The sequence below is a fragment of the Geospiza fortis genome, unplaced genomic scaffold (genome assembly GCF_000277835.1).
Source record: "Geospiza fortis unplaced genomic scaffold, GeoFor_1.0 scaffold333, whole genome shotgun sequence".
Taxonomy (NCBI): domain Eukaryota; kingdom Metazoa; phylum Chordata; class Aves; order Passeriformes; family Thraupidae; genus Geospiza; species Geospiza fortis.
In genome coordinates, this window is record NW_005054347.1 from 985,922 (window position 1) to 1,003,085 (window position 17,164).

At 37.0% G+C, this 17,164-nt stretch overlaps 1 protein-coding gene across 2 annotated transcripts in view; it reads left to right on the forward strand.

Annotated features, from left to right (window-relative positions):
* The window catches only part of ZZZ3 (zinc finger ZZ-type containing 3), a 33,787-nt gene that overhangs the window by 13,281 nt on the left and 3,342 nt on the right, over window positions 1-17,164 (forward strand). Inside the window, exons 3-11 of one of the 2 annotated variants that reach the window (XM_005423088.3) lie at window positions 3,600-3,738; window positions 5,132-5,279; window positions 5,361-5,479; window positions 5,787-5,858; window positions 6,029-6,130; window positions 7,101-7,196; window positions 11,306-11,458; window positions 14,256-14,390; window positions 16,932-17,032. In XM_005423088.3, the coding sequence (XP_005423145.1) occupies window positions 3,600-3,738; window positions 5,132-5,279; window positions 5,361-5,479; window positions 5,787-5,858; window positions 6,029-6,130; window positions 7,101-7,196; window positions 11,306-11,458; window positions 14,256-14,390; window positions 16,932-17,032 (1,065 nt within the window). The remainder of the gene's footprint in view (window positions 1-3,599; window positions 3,739-5,131; window positions 5,280-5,360; window positions 5,480-5,786; window positions 5,859-6,028; window positions 6,131-7,100; window positions 7,197-11,305; window positions 11,459-14,255; window positions 14,391-16,931; window positions 17,033-17,164) is intronic. The other variant, XM_031058663.1, reaches the window with a different exon arrangement.

Genomic DNA, 17,164 nt, shown 5'->3' on the forward strand with positions numbered 1-17,164 from the left:
TTTCCTTTTTGAAATATCAGTCCCTTAAACCCTATGTTAATCAAGGTTTTTCAGCAGAGATTCTGAAGCTGTTTTGTGCTGTGGGGAATGATTCAAGTGTTCATCCAGAAGCTTCCTCGCAATTAACATGATGTAAGAACTTGCAAGAGTGTTTCCATACTGGCATTGTGGAAACAGAATTACATTCTCTGGAGTGGACGTTTTCCTGCAAAGAAAACTGCTTTGGGTTTTGTATGTGCTAACAAATTAGTATTTAGCACTGAGGAAAGTGTAACTTCAGTCAGAGGAAGGGACCTGTCTGTGAGTTTACTCAAGAGTGTTTGGTTTTGGCAAAGGATGTGGGATAATTTTCCTTGGTAATTCCTGACACGTCTTTCAGAGAAAATTATGCAACTGTAGCTGGATGATGTAGAGCTGGTTGCTCTTTGAGTGCCTGATTGAAGGGTGGAGCTGGTTTTAGAGCAGATTAATGAGCTACTTTTTCTTTTAATAAAGACTTTTTCAATTTTGGAGAATTTTAACACAACTGCTGGAGGTAGTTTGGATCAGAATTGTGCTTATTTACAAAGAATCTGGAAAGATAGAGAGTAGTATTGTTAGCCACTTTTTTAAATACTCCTGGAAATTATTCATTCACATGATCTCTTGCATAATGCAGCAGGAGCATTCTGGTAGCATTTGAGGCTAAGAAGCCAGAATTGACAGAGGCTTCAAGAAAGAGCTCAGTGTGTTTGTGTTTTTATGTAGCTTGCTGCTTTTTCAGAGAAATACTTGGCTTTGTTACAGTCATACAGGGTGAGAGAGCCTGTATGAACCTGTAGGAATAGTAGTTGTTCAAAACTTAAAAGAACATATGCAGACATACAGCTCACTAAAAGGTCCTGTGGAAGTTGAAGGGGATGTGCAGTGGTTTGGGGAGAATGCAGCTCTGCTGCAAGTACCAGAACATGGAGTGTGCAGACTGTGTATTTCAGGACTAGTATTTTCAATTTTTTTTCCCAGGCAATGAAAGATACCAAAATCCCTATTTTTGTGTATTTCTGTACTTCTGATACTCACTTGATAAAACTGCAGTCTTATTCTTGGGCTTCAGAATATATTAACGCATAAAAACTGAATATGGAAGTTAAAGTAAATAGCTCCAAGTTAATCAATGTCTTAGTAGAGGTATGAAAATGTGCTGGGAAATCTTTTTATTCTGAACAATTGTTTCAAAAGCCCCTTTTCTGAAATTATAGTGCTACTCTGTAGCCACAGATCAGTATCATGTGACATGTTTTTTGAATGATCCTGACATTCTGGTATTTTTACTTAATTCCACAAAGACCACTTCAGTGAGGTCATGGGAATGTTTTAATGAGGGAAGTAACTGAAGTTGAATATTCTTGGATTGGTGTTATTTTTCCCCAAATGTAAATTCATCTCTTTCCATTCCGACTAAATTATTTAAGGCTACCTCATTAAGATGATTTCTTTCTTGCCTTTACACATGTGAATCATTGTTAAATTATCACTTCATTTAAATCTCTAACATTTAATTGCTTTTTACTTCTATGTATTTACATGTTTTAAATGAAGTTATTACTTTTTTTCAATTTCATTTAGAAAATCAATTGCTTAAATACAATTTAAATAAATGAAGTAAAATGGCTCAAGAAAGAAAAGTTAAATACCTGCCCTTTTTTAGATACAAATTTGTGCAGCTGCTGAGCCTCTGTTAGTGCAGCTCTGTTAACACAAGTTTGGGCACCTGCTGATGGAAACAGGCTTTTTGTTGTCCAGGGTAAATCCTCTCCCCAGGTATCCTTAAGCTGTTCTGTGTTGTTTCAGCTGCATCTGCTGGCATCCTGCCTGTTTGATTTCCCTGGAGCCTGCAGGGCTCACACGTGCTGTGGGCAGGGTCTGGGTAAAAACCTTCATCCGCAGCCACTGAACAGCCTGAGCCCTGCTGCTGTCCCAGGCAGTTCTGATCTGTGTCACCACTTTTGTAAGCTACTGCTGCTGCTGCTAGAGTTAGTATTTCACCTGCTGAGAAATAGGCACATTAATTATCTTGCTTTATGCAGAGTTATTTTGATTAGAAGAAACTGGAGTACTTTCCCAGTAGTGAAAATATTCAGTACTGTTCAATATTAATGGCCTAATAAGCAAGCATTTTAGGTCTTGGTTCCATGTAAACCTGAATATATGCAGACAAATGTATGTAGTAATAAATTCTTAACAGAGTCGTGTCCTATTATTTTTAAACGAGCTCAGTATTTTAGTTTCAAACTTCAAAAAGTATAATAATGTTTTATAAATTGTTGTAAATGTTATGTTTGAGTGGAAAGAAGATTACATTCTCTCATGCAGAGGCAGCAGTTTAATGTCCAGGTAGAAACTTAAATATTTGAAGATACAATGCCTGTCTTTTGCCTTAAGACTGTTTACTTCTGTCTACTTAAAGCCTTACCCAATTATTAGTGCAGTTAGTTGAAAAATTTGAATTACCTCAGTAAACTATGAATCTTTTCTGTAGTACACATGGAATTAATTGTGCCAGGCTTGTCTTTGTTTTAGCAATAAGGGAACAGAAAGAAAATATGCTGAAATACTGTACTAGTGAATCACTCTTACATGATATTAGTATGTATATTTTGCACTGAACTAAATTACAGTTGTAATATGAAATGTCAGAAAACATTGGCAGGAGAAAAGTTAATACATAATAATTTGCAACAACAGGGGCCATGGGTAGCTATGGGATTTCAGAAACTGAAGTGGGCAACTGTTACCTTAAAGCTAATAAAAGGTATTAAATGTAGTTAACTTTTTTAAAGGCTGTGTTAAAATGTCCTATGGTTTCCAGAGTCTGAGTTAGCTTTCTGAAAACCAGTTTAGAATGCACTCATTACTGGGTACAGGCATGACAGTCCCACCAGTGATGCTTGAACATGTCTGTTAAGTAGGCACCCCAAATTGTCTGTGACTCTGGGGGGGTGTGTTTGAGGGAACTCTGACATTTTCATTCAGCTTCTGTATTCTTAGGGGAATCTGGTTTGAATTTATTTTGCAAATTACTTAATCCTTGATTTGTTGTTACATTTCAAAAATGATTCTCATATTCTTCTCTGAGGTAGGGCTTCTATAAAATGCTGTGTTTATAAACCATTCCTCTCCAGTGTTTGGGTGATTGAGGGAGATGTTAAAATTCTGTGGTGGCCAGATGTATTGGGGTAGAAGGAAGGTGATGTTGAAGAGAAATTAGCTCATTTTGTTTGTGGTATTTTAACTTTGTAAGCAAAGCCTGTTGGTTACAGCTATTGAGAATATGAATATAGGTTGTCCCTGATACCATATTGTTTCAGCTACTGTAGAATTTACAGGTTTAAAGGAAGCCACTGGCAAGTTAAATATATTTTCCCTTATGGGTTTATATAAATTCATATAGTCTTAAAATGAATTTATTTTTACTTTAATTCAGTAAAAATGTTTATGAAATGGGTCAGATAAGCTATGAAACTCTGGTAGGTTCTGGCAGATAACCATGGCTAGTGATTAGGTGGGGGGTGTCACTTTTGAAGGCAATTGCAGTGAGATGTTTTCCTTTGTCTCTGTAGTTATCAGAGACTGTTACAGACGATTGCTGTACTCGAGGCTCAACGTACTCAAGCAGTTCAAGACCTTGAAAGTTTAGGCAGACACCAGAGAGAAGCGCTGAAAGATCCTATTGGATTTGTGGAAAGACTCCAGAAGAAGGTATTTCTGTGGACTTTTCCTAAGTCTTCCTTGGATTTTTTTTAATAACTAGTAATTTAGCCTCTGTAGAAATTGAAGAATATATATATATATACTTGCATAAAAATTATGAGCTTAAAATCTTTTAACTGCTCACCAGAAATAGCTCTTTGCTTTCTTACTAGATCTGTAAGACGTAGATCTTCAGTGATTTTATCAGATATGCTTCCTTTACTTTTTTTTTGGTATGTAGAAATGAAATTGTTGAATTTCGAATTATAGTGTAGGTGTTTTAAGAGAACTTGAAGTCTGCACATGACTGGGAGTATCAGATCAAAAAATTCAAAATATCATCTTTCTCATTTCAGAAATGAAATGTGTTTTGAATGAATTTGGTAGGGCATGTTTAAAGAGCAGGAAATGTAGTTTTTATTCCAAACCCAAAGTGAACACTAGAAAACATACCCGAGTTACAGATTACAGAATTGAATATTGTCTGATAGGGGAGAATCTGTTTCTATAAGGAAACGTTTTCTTTTCAAGCTTTAAAAACCCCTGTAGTAACAGGAGTACTGAAGAAATGTTTTCAGCTTGAATCCTGTATCACTGCAGCATCTACCACTGGCAAACAAGGGTACCTTCTAGTGTGATAGCAACATGTATTTCAGTGAAGAATGAAGTTATAGTTGTCTTATTCCTAGGTTTGTAGATACCTAGGTCACATGTAAGCCCCTTGGTTTCACTAGTTGTCTTTCTTTTAAGTTTTGAGATTTGTTAATAGCATGCATGATGTAAGAGTGTTGCATTTGCTAGTTTATTTATGGGGAAATACTAATGACAGTTTCCAGTGCTCTGGTGTACTTTTGTCCAAAAAGGACCAAAGGAATGATAGTCTTGCAGTTGACCTTTAAATAAAGAGGTGAGCTTTGCAAGAGTTCTGTTCTAGGCAGAAGACAGCAGAATCAGTGCAAAATAGGCATAGCTTTCTCTGATGGGAGGAGTTGAGGTATCAGGTGATAAAACTCTGAATCTTTTGGGTTCCTGGGTTAAGAAAGGTGCACATTCTCAGCTAATGATGTGTTTAATAAAGGACAGTCAGAAACAGGTTATTGAAGTGTCAAACACCTGATTTCAGCTGTGAAATGCACTCTTTAAAGTTTTATGCTCAATAAGCCATCATTGACCGTGCCGCTGCATATTTTATATGCACTGTTGTGTATAATTCTTGAAAGATCTCACCTTCTCTATAAAAAAACTGTGCTGCATGGCACTTCAGAAATTCTGGTTTTCCATTCTTCTGCCAAATAAAAAGCAGCACTGGGTTTTGGAGCATTTCAGTATTTGTAGGTTTTGGTTTGGATATAAAGTGATTGCATTAAATATTGCTTTTTACTTTTCATTCTTATTTTTTCAGGTTGATATGGGTCTTCCATTTCCTCAGAGAGTTGTTCAGCTCCCTGAGATTGCCTGGGACCAATACACCACTAGCCTTGGAAACTTCGAGAGAGAGTTCAAAAACCGAAAACGTAACAGTAGGAGAGTGAAGCTGATTTTCGACAAAGGTAAAAGAAAGTGAGCATGTGTTACAAGAAAGAAATGACCAGTGTGGAAGTTCAATAATTCTTCCTTTGTGTTGCTTACAGTAGGTATCCCTGCAAGACCAAAAAGTCCTTTGGATCCCAAGAAGGATGGAGAGTCTGTTTCGTACTCTGTCTTGCCTTTAAGTGATGGTCCAGAAGGTTCCACAAACAGTCGTCCACAGGTAGTTGTTCAAAAGGAAAGAAAAAAAAATGCAAAATAGTAAATTTATTGGTTTTTTCCTCTTTTGAGTATGGAGTGTGAGTGTCTTAACTGTTACTTCAAATGTTCATGTTGTTCCTGTTGGTGACGACATGCCATTCCTGTACTCAGATCTTGGAACTAAGCTTTGGTTTCAACAAATTTTGTTTTGATGTTTCATGATTTGGTTTGGGTTTGGTTTAACTTAAGTAGGAACAGGGTTCAAGTCAGTTATCCCAGCTATAACTTTTCTAAACAGATATTCCATTTTATGTCCTCTGTTTGAGCAGATGATAAGAGGGCGACTTTGTGATGAGACCAAACCTGAAACTTTTAACCAGCTGTGGACTGTAGAGGAACAGGTAACAGGAAACTCTTTAATTTTGTAGCTGTGGCAACATACATGAGCATAACAGCAAATTGTGTGATAATGTTTATAGCACCTGAGAGATCAGAATCATGTATTTAGATATTTGACAGCTCATAACTGTACTTGGAAAAATGTATTTATTCCTTTTCACTGTTGATTTAGAAAAAACTGGAGCAATTGCTTTTGAAGTATCCACCAGAGGAGGTGGAGTCCCGACGGTGGCAGAAGATAGCAGATGAACTGGGAAATAGAACAGCAAAGCAGGTAACATGTAAAGCACTTCCAGAAGTGTTTATCTTCACTTATTTTCACTTTTATTTTTTTTTGTATCACTAAAGAAAATTCAGTTTCTTTAGTGTATTTTCAGTAATCCCTTCGTTTTAAGAATGTAGCAGCAGGGCCTGCATTTCACCAATAACAATGGATCTCAAATACAGAATGTTAAATGTGCCCCAAAGCCCATGGCAAAGTTGACAAGCCTAATTGTTCATTAGATCTCGACAGTGTGAGTTTAATTCTATACAGTGAGTGCAGTGACACTGACTGTGCTCAGGCTGAGTTACACTGTAGTGCCCAATTTCCTGCACCTCAGTACTCTAGAATGGGCAGACATGTTAATACCAGACAGAAGGACACAGATGAGGAGACACCAAGTATTTCTGCATCTGACTTGTTGGAATTTTTCCCCTAAGATGGCAGAATTTCTCAATTTTGACCAGAAGTAAAAAATGCTGATGTTCTGTGTTTACAGTATTTTAATTTCTTTTTTCATTTGTGTATTTCAGATAAAAATATAATTCAGTACTTCAGTATACTGGATTTCCTAATTTCTGATCATATCTATATTTCTCCACATCTGACAAAATAGACATGCTTATTTCGTAATGGAAACCTGCTTTCTGTGTGCTAACCATGGATAATGTATTTGGCATTGATAAGGAGTTTAGCTGCAGGAGGAAGTAAACTACTTAAGTTCTTTCTATCACAATTTTTGCAAGATCTTCTTCGTATTTTTAAAGAAGGGTAATTTTTTTCTCTGAAAGCTGTCAAAGCATCTGGAAGTAGCACAAATGCAGCACTGCAAGATAGGTACCAGTTAGAGTAGTTGTTGCTAAGTAGAATCCAGAGGATTTTTTTTCCTGTTATTCTGAATCAACGTAGCAACCCTGGCAGAACTTTGAAGATCAGTTACATTTCATTTGACATTGAGTTGTTGCATGTTGGTTTTTTCTAGGTTGCCAGTAGAGTGCAGAAATATTTTATTAAACTGACTAAAGCTGGTATTCCAGTTCCAGGAAGAACACCAAACTTATATTTATATTCCAAAAAGGTGAGACAATATTACAGAATCCTGTGTTTCTGTTTGCATTTATGTGGAAGTTGAGTTGGAATCAGTAATACTTTTAATAGATTAATAAAGTTGCTTAATGAGGTAATCCTTTTCTTTTGCCAGTAGCACTATGGAGTGAATTGGATGTTAATTGTGGTTTCACAATGACAGCTCTTGGGAAGGTGAAGTGTTCAGGTTGCAGCTGAACAGACAGGGTAGAATGATGGTCTTGGGGTACTTCTTCCTCATTTGTAAGTTTACTGTAACTGATCAGGAAGTGATAATAAAAACCCTGTTGGAAGAAGATGAGGAGCCCTATAATTCATACTGTACAGTAATCTCCTAATTAATAAAATCATAGAAAATTATGTATAACTGAGCATGCTGAATTAGCTCAGGCATAGGCTTAAGGCCAAAATGTCCATTAAAATACAGTGCTTTTCTGATCTTGGAATGGATGAGAAAAAATATGGTCCCAAAAAATCATAATTTACAAAAGCAAAGACTAAATTTCTGTGCAGATCAGTCACATATTTTGATTTAAATAATCTTTAAGGTGCTCTTGGATACTAATTAGGTCCATAGACAGTAAAAGAGGACAGTCTCAAGTTTCATGGGCGTTTTATTTATTTGGTTTGGGTTTTTTAAAATTTACTCAGTATTTACAAAACTTCTTCAAAACCCCTTAGAGTGGCATTTTGTGCAGTAACATTACTGGTTTGCATCCAGATATCCATGATGTTTTTTGATAAATAATAGATTAAATTTTCCATTGATTCTACAAAAAGGCACACTTGCAGATTTAGTTCTTTGCAAGGTTAGAAACAAAAGTTGCTGTCCACAGGTTGATACAAAGATCTACCACAGCTGGTGTGTAATGATTTAAAGTGTTACACACCCTTAGTTGTCTCCAGGTAATCTCTGAAGTTACTGCAAACAGTAAGTGCTTGTATTGGAGCCTTTCCAGTTTGCCATCCATCATGGTAATACCATCTTACTTTCACCAGGGTTTTAATCTACTTTTGTGCTCTATAAACAGAGGCAGGGAAGGTGCAGACATGACTGTCTGCCACCTTGTCTATTGGAAAAGTGCTTTCTGGCAGAAGAACCAAAAAACCAGCTGGAAACAGTGATACCTTAAATACTGTGGAGATTATCTGTCAGAATTCCAAATTACATAAACAGTCGGGGTTAATTTCTGTAGTATCATAATACTGTGTGGCTGATTTCAATCGGCATTGAAAATTTAGTTCTGAAAATTATAATTGTTTGAGTTCTTTATGTCACTCTACCACTTACAATTACCTTGGTCACACCTTTTGTTCTTTCCTGTTAATTTTGTTTGGAAAGACCATCAGTACTGAATGTGTGTAATGTTGTCAGGCAGCAGATGACTGTATTTGATAAACATTGGGAGGACTTAATCAGTTGATGTGGGACTTGTTAACTGTATTTTTCACTAATTTGAACAGTAATTGCACTGTGGGCAAGCCCAGTATAATCAAGAGCAAAACATATTTTCTGTAAAATTCTTAACAATCTCACATTGCAAGAGTAATAGTCCCATCATACAGATTTTTCTTAGGTTTCTATCTAGAAGATATCCAATACTTAGGTCAGTTTTTGCAGTGTGATTCACATCCTTATTACCAGGTCATAAGAGTAAGGTCGTTCTGCCCTGGTTTGTATTAAGCAGAATCCCTGTGTTATGTTTGTATCCTGTGTAAGAAATAAAGCAGATGAAAAAGTGAAACCAATAATGTATATGGAGAAATTGAGCTCTCAGCCTGGTGATAGAGCTGTCTGCTTAGAGCACAGATTGACAGCACCATACCAGGTTAGTTACTCCCAAGTCTCCAGTGCAGAAATAATGTGGCAGAAAGGAAATGCAAGGGCTGTTGGAAGCCTGGGTCATGCCTGTCCTAATTTTGATATTGAGCAACTGTAACTGCAGTGGATCTGCTTTACTGCCAGTAATAGAAGTTTGAAACTGGATGCTAATACTTAAAGCACATACCTATGGGAAAATAAGAAACATAGATATCTTTTAAGGTAAAGATTTGTCTCAAAAGGGATGCTTCACAAGAAAATACTTGCATTTCTCCATGGGGATTGTTCAGGATGCTTATTTAACACAGTTACTGGAGAGGTTAGAAGCCTGTTCACTTTTTAAACATCTTGTTGAAATTAACTTTGTATATCTACTCATATGACATACGTCTCTTCTAACTAATTATACTGGAAATTAAGCAGGATGCATCAGTTTATTTTCCTGTATAACCATTACCTACTGCTGGTGAAAATAAAACTGGATCAGAGACTTAGGACTCTAGTATTCAGTTCTTAAATTATGGCTTATCATTTTCAATTTAATCCTTATATAATATCATTAGTGCACCTGCTTTTAAGCCTAATCTAGAGATACATTTCCCACAGGGAAAAATGATCTTTAACTGTCTGCTTTTAAGTAATATTTTAGTTCATTCTTCACCAAAGGAAGATAATTCAAATCCTGAGTTCAATTTGTAGGTCACAGCACTGTCGTGCATGGCAGTGCTGCTCTATGAGCATAGTCACACTTTTCCTTTCCTGACTCCACATCTAGTATTGAATGCAGATCTGTTTTCTGTTAACAGAATATGTAAATCACTGTGTCAGCTCAGGCTGAAATGCCATCTATACATGGATGTATTTTAGAGAGGTTTGAAGTCTTAAGGGGAATCATAAAAGCACCAAAACGCAGGTAGCTGGTGATCATAAGGCAGAAAGTGGAAAAATCCAACACAATAGATATAGTACATTAGTCTTAGAAGAAATTGTTGTTTTTGCACTGTAGTAGCTCTGCAGATCAGAGGTACCACCTTCCAGTTGTTACTACAGACTTCATTTCTTCCATTAAGACCAAACAGAGCTAATCTCAATTCCTCCTGGTACTTCTGTCTGCATAGATGCATTCCATCTAAATCACTGCTGTCATCTGTGCCTTTAGTTTTTAAACTGTGCACAAGTGTAAAATAAGGCTACATCCCTCTTTAGAGATAAAGGGTTGTACTATAATATTACAGGTTTGTAACTGATACAAGAACCTTTTGGGATAAAAGCTCTTGCTAAAAAGGAGAAAGTACTAACTATATTGCAAGTATTCCTTCTGCTTTAGCTGTATGAGCAGCTAGGAGCTGTGTAAAACAATCCTCACTTTTATGATTGTTAGAAAAAACACTTTTCATGTTTACATTTTTGATTCACACTGTAGGGTTTTTTAAAGTAGAGGAATGTAAGTTTTGACATTAAATGTCAAAATGCTAGTCTGGAAAGCAGCTAAGTAAGGGGTTGAGTCAGTTTCATTCACCCCAAATTCTTCTTTTTGATATTTAATATTCTCCCACTGGAGAATAAGTAATAGGGGCTGAGTGCCTTTAAGTAATTCTTTTAAAACTGGCATCATTCTACACCTTCAGACAGCATTAAAGTTGAAAGTTTCTAGATGTGCACTAATGGAGTAATTTATTTCATCTGATATTTTTTATGTTCCTTTTCCTTGCAGTGGCAATGAAAACCTTTAGGGAGCAGTTCTTTCTAACTCTTAGAATTCTCTTTTTATTGCAATGAATTGCTTTATCTTTACTGCACCTAGACAATAGGTCTAGACTTGGTTTTTTTTCTAAGGCACAAGTACAAGAAGTTGATAAGTGTCAAGCCATGGACCTTTTGTCTCTTGGACCTGTGCAAAATTACTTCCTCGCTTAGTCTCACACACTGTTGGAAGTTTTTTAATATTTTTGCTCTCTGGTCCTCAGTCTTCAAAACTGTAACAACCTTATTTTGTGTTTTACTCTTGCTGTCAGTCTCACCTGTTTAGGTGGTTGGGATTTTATGGTAAGGGCTCTTTCTTTGCTGCACTTCTACCAAAGTACTGCACTGTTCATTGGATTCCACTTGTTATGGGGGAGAAGAACTGCAGCTATGGTACAGATATATAAATATAAGTAATTGGAAACATTATAGAATATTTAATGTGAAAGAACAAATTCCAGGCAGTTTTATCAATGAGGATTATTTAAATAATAGCCAAGGAATGTTTTTAAAAATATACCATTTTTTCACTGTAGTCATCAAGTAGACGGCAGCATCCTTTAAATAAACATCTTTTCAAACCTTCAACTTTCATGACATCTCATGAACCTCCAGTTTATATGGATGAAGATGATGACAGATGCAGTTTTCACAGCCATATGGACACTGCAGCAGAAGAGGAAGTATCGGTATGTCATTTAATCAGTCAGAGAATGTCTTGCTTGCTGTCACTTTGACCTTGTTTAGTGTTTAATAGATAAGGATCTTCACCATAAAATATCATCAAGGAAGTATTAAATTGTAATAAGATTTGTGAGCCATTTTGAATTATAAATACATTATTACTATAACAGCTTCTGACAGCAAAGAATTTAGACCAAATCAGGAAGGAAGTCTCTAAGTCATAAACAGTTTTTTCCTGAAATATCTTAAAGAAGTTCTAGTTGCATATTTTTAGTAAGTGATCTGGTACGAGAGAGGTTTGAAAATTCTGTAGATGATATAGTTGGGATTCTGGTTAAAGATGTGTTTTAGAAAGGTTACATAGAGCCCTGGTAAAATTCAAATGCTGTTGGCGTCACTGGTTTTTTTTTATCTTCTACTGGCTGAATTAATTATGAATTTTGTAAAATCCACTTCAAAGTGTGAACTAACAGAGTGAATTGGCAATCAGCAAGCATATTTATGTATTCTTAGAGGCAAATTCTAGTAGACATCCTAACCCAGTGAATTGCTGCATCATGGAACGTACTACTTTCCTAATTTATCCCATGCAATAATACAACAGGAATTTAGACATATGTTGTTCCCATTTCCATACAGAATTGTAGAAGGACTATATCCTACTGCTTGGGAGCTGGGCAAGTTTCACAGCTGGTGTGAATCAGTGTGGTTTTCCTGTTTTCCTTAGACTGAAGAACCTGACTAGTTAATTCTATTTTTTTTTTGTGAGCCTAGTGACATCTTGTGTGTGAAAACCTTGTTGCATAACACAAGTATTGAGGCCACCCACTATCAGTCCATTCATTTTCTTTACTGACTTTTTTACCTGCACTGCATAGTCTTCCTTAAGTATTACATTTACTTATTTATTTCCTAGTCTTAAATCCCATCTGTGCTCATTTTCTGTGTTCTCTCTGTGATGGTCTTCCAGCTCATCCACAGCCATTCCAGATAACTCTGCATAATCCAATAAGAATCTTAAAAGGCCTGGAAAGCAAAATGCATGTTAGAAGAGATGCAATGCAACCTCTTTTTGCGCTAACATGTTTTTATTCTGTATTGGCTTTAAATACATATTTTCTAATTGTTCTGAACAGTTTCCTGAAACATTTTGGTTTTGTCGTGGTGCCCTAACTCATAATTAATGTGGGCACCATAGCAGTGATAATAGTGGTCGTGTGCCACACAGTGACATTTTTTTAATTTGGCATGATCTTTTCTTCCTTCACTAGAGTAACATTTCCAGATAGATCCAGTTCTGGCTTTCAGTAACGTAGAAAGACACAGGGGAGCTCAGTTATCCAAAAGATCCCCACAATCAGTGCAAAATAATAGCAATTTGGAAGCAAAAAGGGATTGTAAACTATATTCAAAATGAAGGCTTCTATTCTAGTGTTACAAGTCAGATCTCTTAGTGACAGTAATTGTCTTCGATAAAAATACTTTGTGTCATTTAGCAGAAGAAAAGCAGTGTAGCAGGAGAAAAAGGTTTTCTTTGATTTCACAGTGGAATTACCACATGCTTTTCCTGTGTAAAGACAAAAATATTTGCCTGATTATTACCAGTCATAACTATTCCTGAAAAATTATATTTTGGTATAAATGAGTTATTTTCAAGTGAAGACCCACTATTGCTAGCAGAGTTCATTTACTTTTCAGTTATGATTTCTTAATTTTGTGAGTAGTCTATAATTATTCTAGAACACAGCTATTTACTATTCCAGAATGAATTGTCCACACAGGGAGCTATTAAAGGATACTTTATTCAGTAACCAGTTGTTGTGTGATGGGCAGTTGCTCTCAGAAAAGCTTTTGAGATTTGTGTGGAAGGTGAATCTCTGTTTTATATTAAAGAAAATGTAGCTTTTCACTACACAACTGAACTGTGTCATTTAACCATAACTTTTTCTGATAGTTTGCAGCCTAGTCCTTTATATAGGCTCATAATTGCAATTAAGTAATTGATAAGGCCTTTCAGAAATGTAGTAAAGCTTCTTTCCCTCACTTCCTTTAATAAACTTACTAAATAATACAGAATCTTCAGTCTTCACAGATTCATAAAAAGAAATGGAAATTACACATTCAGGCTATATTAGAAGAATTTTAATCACTATCCTGTAGTTGTAGTTGTTTTCCCTACCTGAAGGTTTCTGTCAGTGTAGGATGTGAAAACTGCGCTACATCAGTAAAGACCTGTCATCTTTGAAAACAGGTGACATCTACCAACTACAGCTGCTACAATAAAACCATTACCTTGAAATGAGCATCTGAACTAGAATTAGAGCTTCTGTCCTTTTTCAGCAGATCTTCAACCTTTGTTGAAGGAAACAGTGTGAGAAAAAACAGAATTTGCATGTCTTTGAAAAAGAGAGAACCATTTGTTGTACCTCTCTGGCAAAGATGTGTGCACTGGCCTGCAGGGAGACAAATTGCTTCATAATTTATGAAAAAATAGCAGTCTGTTTTTATAAGCTCTTAAGAGACAGTAAAGGGGTAAAGGGAGCTGGATAACTGTGAGTTCTACTCTTTCAGTCATGGCATGGTGCTTCTCATTGCATTCTATTCTTACCAGTAAAGGTGAGAAGTTAATAGTGGATATGGGTGTTACGGTTTTAAAAATATTTTTCCAGTATGTTAGAATAATGCCATCATTTTCTTGAACACTATTAATCATACATAGTGATTTATGGAACAAATTCATGTCTCACTAGTTACTGTATTCCTAAGTAAGAATATTTTTCTGGCTTTTTTTACCTTGAACAGGATGAAGAGAGTATTCCAGTAACATATCGAGAGTTACCCGAATACAAAGAACTGTTAGAGTTTAAAAAATTGAAGAAACAGAAACTTCAGCAGATGCATGCAGAAAGTGGGTTTGTGCAGCACGTGGGATTTAAGGTTAGTGCAAGAGATGTTCTTCTGTTGCTCAGTGGAATGTAGTTTTCCAAGAGAATGTGGTTTGAATTTCCTGAAAAGATTTCATTGAATACAGCAAGATGGGTTTCTTAGTTCTTCTTCACTGAGTCTGTTTTCCCTCATTTCTTTAAGAAAAACAGCCCATGTAATTCAGTCTTCCTGGTAGCTCAGCTCTCACTAAATGCTGATGTTATATGGAAATTAATAAACATGCTGTCTTTTTCTCACCACACTATGAAAATACAGCTTGTATTAGAGCCTTGTTAAATCATGATAGAATTCCATTTGACACTACATTCTGTTTTGACAGTGATTATTAATGATAATTTTCTGATTATGAGTTTGGAGTAATTTTGCCTCCATCTGAGGCCAAAGAAGGGACAGAGATTTTGGATAAGAGTAATAGATTAATTTTTTGGTTTTTTCTTTTTTTTTGGTCGCAACTTCACAATCTCATCAAGTGATAACTGACAAAAGTTGAAGCAAGGACATAAAACAATGTTTATGTAAAATTAAGAAAAAAACCATTAAGTTAAACTGATGTGTTGTCCAAGCAACGACCATTAATAGGCAACATGAAAGAAAGGGCACACTGGAAATCTTATTTTCTGGTTTGCAAGGGATTTTTTGTCTAACTGGTTACTGTAACTGTTGGAACAGTTTTTTTTCTTTAGCGTTATGGAGATGGATTTATTTTCTAATACCCATTTGCATAAGAATGCAAGGACAGTTCAAGGTTCAATTCAAATTGACTGTAAAATTAAGACAGCCTCATCAGTTGATACTGACAGATTTAAGTTATTAGACCACCAAGGTGCTTCTTTTTTTTTTGTTTCTTTTAGTTGACATGGTATGTTTGGTGTTTCATTTTGTGGGGATTTTTTAAATAAGCATTTTCTTCCCCCCCGAAATTTGAAGCTTTAATCAGGCAGAACAAGCTTCTTTTTCTACATAAAATTATCCTGAGAAGTAAATTGACATTACACAGTGTCAAGTATTTAAAGTTTGAAAGTTTCTTTGCATTTGACTTTAATTGTATTATGCATTATAGTAAGCTGAGAAATCAGGTGATTATGGGCTGTTTTCCCTCAGGAAATTCAGTCTGTGGGCTGGGCAGACCTCACCTAATAAGCAACCATTGAGAGCAGTTTTGGTTCTGCAGAGCCTTTGGCCTCATTTACTACACATTATTCAACCTGTGCATTGAATATTGAATTATTGAATCCCTTGTGGGCTTTTTATGGCTTTCACTGCTATAATATCCAAGCAATTTGCAAATACTTCTTTTCTTCATTAAAAAATGAAAGGCATAGTATTATTTCTGTTTCACAGGGCATAGGGGAGCTGGAGCATAAAAACTGTGGTCAAGGCTTTCCACTGTCTTGGTTCTCAACTTCAGATAACTGGAGCCCATTTTTCAGTTCTAGCATTATTCTGAACTTGGTGTTTTCAAAAAACAGCTCTTGGTGTGCTCAGTCCCTCCTCACTCCCAGCCCTCCCACTCAAAAGCCATCTGTGGACAGAGGGGGTGCAGCTGTGGCCGGGCTGTGTGTGAGGTGTTTGTAACCCTGAGTGCCTTGGTGGTGGCAGGAGCAGCTGCTCTGCCACGGGGTTTCACAGATGCTGAGACCCCAATTCGGGTTCTGCTGGATGGATAGAGGATGAGCTGTGGGAGCACAGGCTTGTGTCCCACATTCCATTTTCCTTTTCAGTCCTGTCTCTGCAGCACTCTTCATAGTTCAGGTTTTTTAAAAGCTCTCCTTGCCTGCAAGTCCCATTTTCCTGGTTTCTTGTTTTTGATCAAATACTTTTACATGTCTGGCTTTCTTCTAATACCACTGTGAATTTTTCATCTAGTCTTTCATGTTTTGTTTTTACTTTGATTTTTTTCTCTTCATGCCACACTCTTGCATTAGGATTAGTTTTTGTCGCCTTGCTCAGTTTTTAGTGCCAGACCTCTGTTTCCTTCTCTGAACATGTTATTCCCCTTCCTTCCTGACCATCTGGCTTTTAGTTCCAGCCCACCCATGATGTGTTACTGCATTTCCTGAGTTGGAAAGGGCATCAATGTCCCCTGCTCTGCAGCCCCCAGCAGCCCAGCAAGCTCTGCTGGTCTGGTCTTACTGCTTCCCTCTGCCATGGAAGGGCTGACATTCCATGTGGCTGGGCTTGTGTGAAGCATCGCATCCTTGTGTTGTGTCACAGCAGTTCTTGGAGCCACTTGAGGATGAGAGAGTCTGCAGGCAGGGCTGGGCTGCTTTGCTCGAGCAGGGTGGTGCCAAGGTGGAACATTTGGGGAGTGGAAAGCAAGGCAATAGCTTGATGGATCCTCAGGGCTCTGGAGGGCCTCTCCTAGAGAATGAGGACTTCTTTATGCACGTGGTGAGGAGGATTCAGCTGTGGGGGCTGGCAGTAGCACAGGGACACACAGAGATTCCCAAGGGGTGAGTTGGTGTGCACTGTTAGCATGGGAGTGCCTCCTCCAGCTGCTGCTTTCTCAGTGCTCTTGCCTCTGCTCCACAGTGTGATAACTGCGGGATTGAACCCATCCAGGGGGTTCGGTGGCACTGCCAAGACTGCCCTCAAGAAATGTCCTTGGATTTCTGTGATTCCTGTTCTGACTGGTGAGCAGCCTGTGCTTCTACTTGCTATTTGTCATTAGATTGAATCTCTCTGCTGCAGAATTGCTATGTAGGTGCAAATCTTTGCTCCAGCACAGGACACATAGCCTGTGTTGAATAAAGTGGAAGATAATT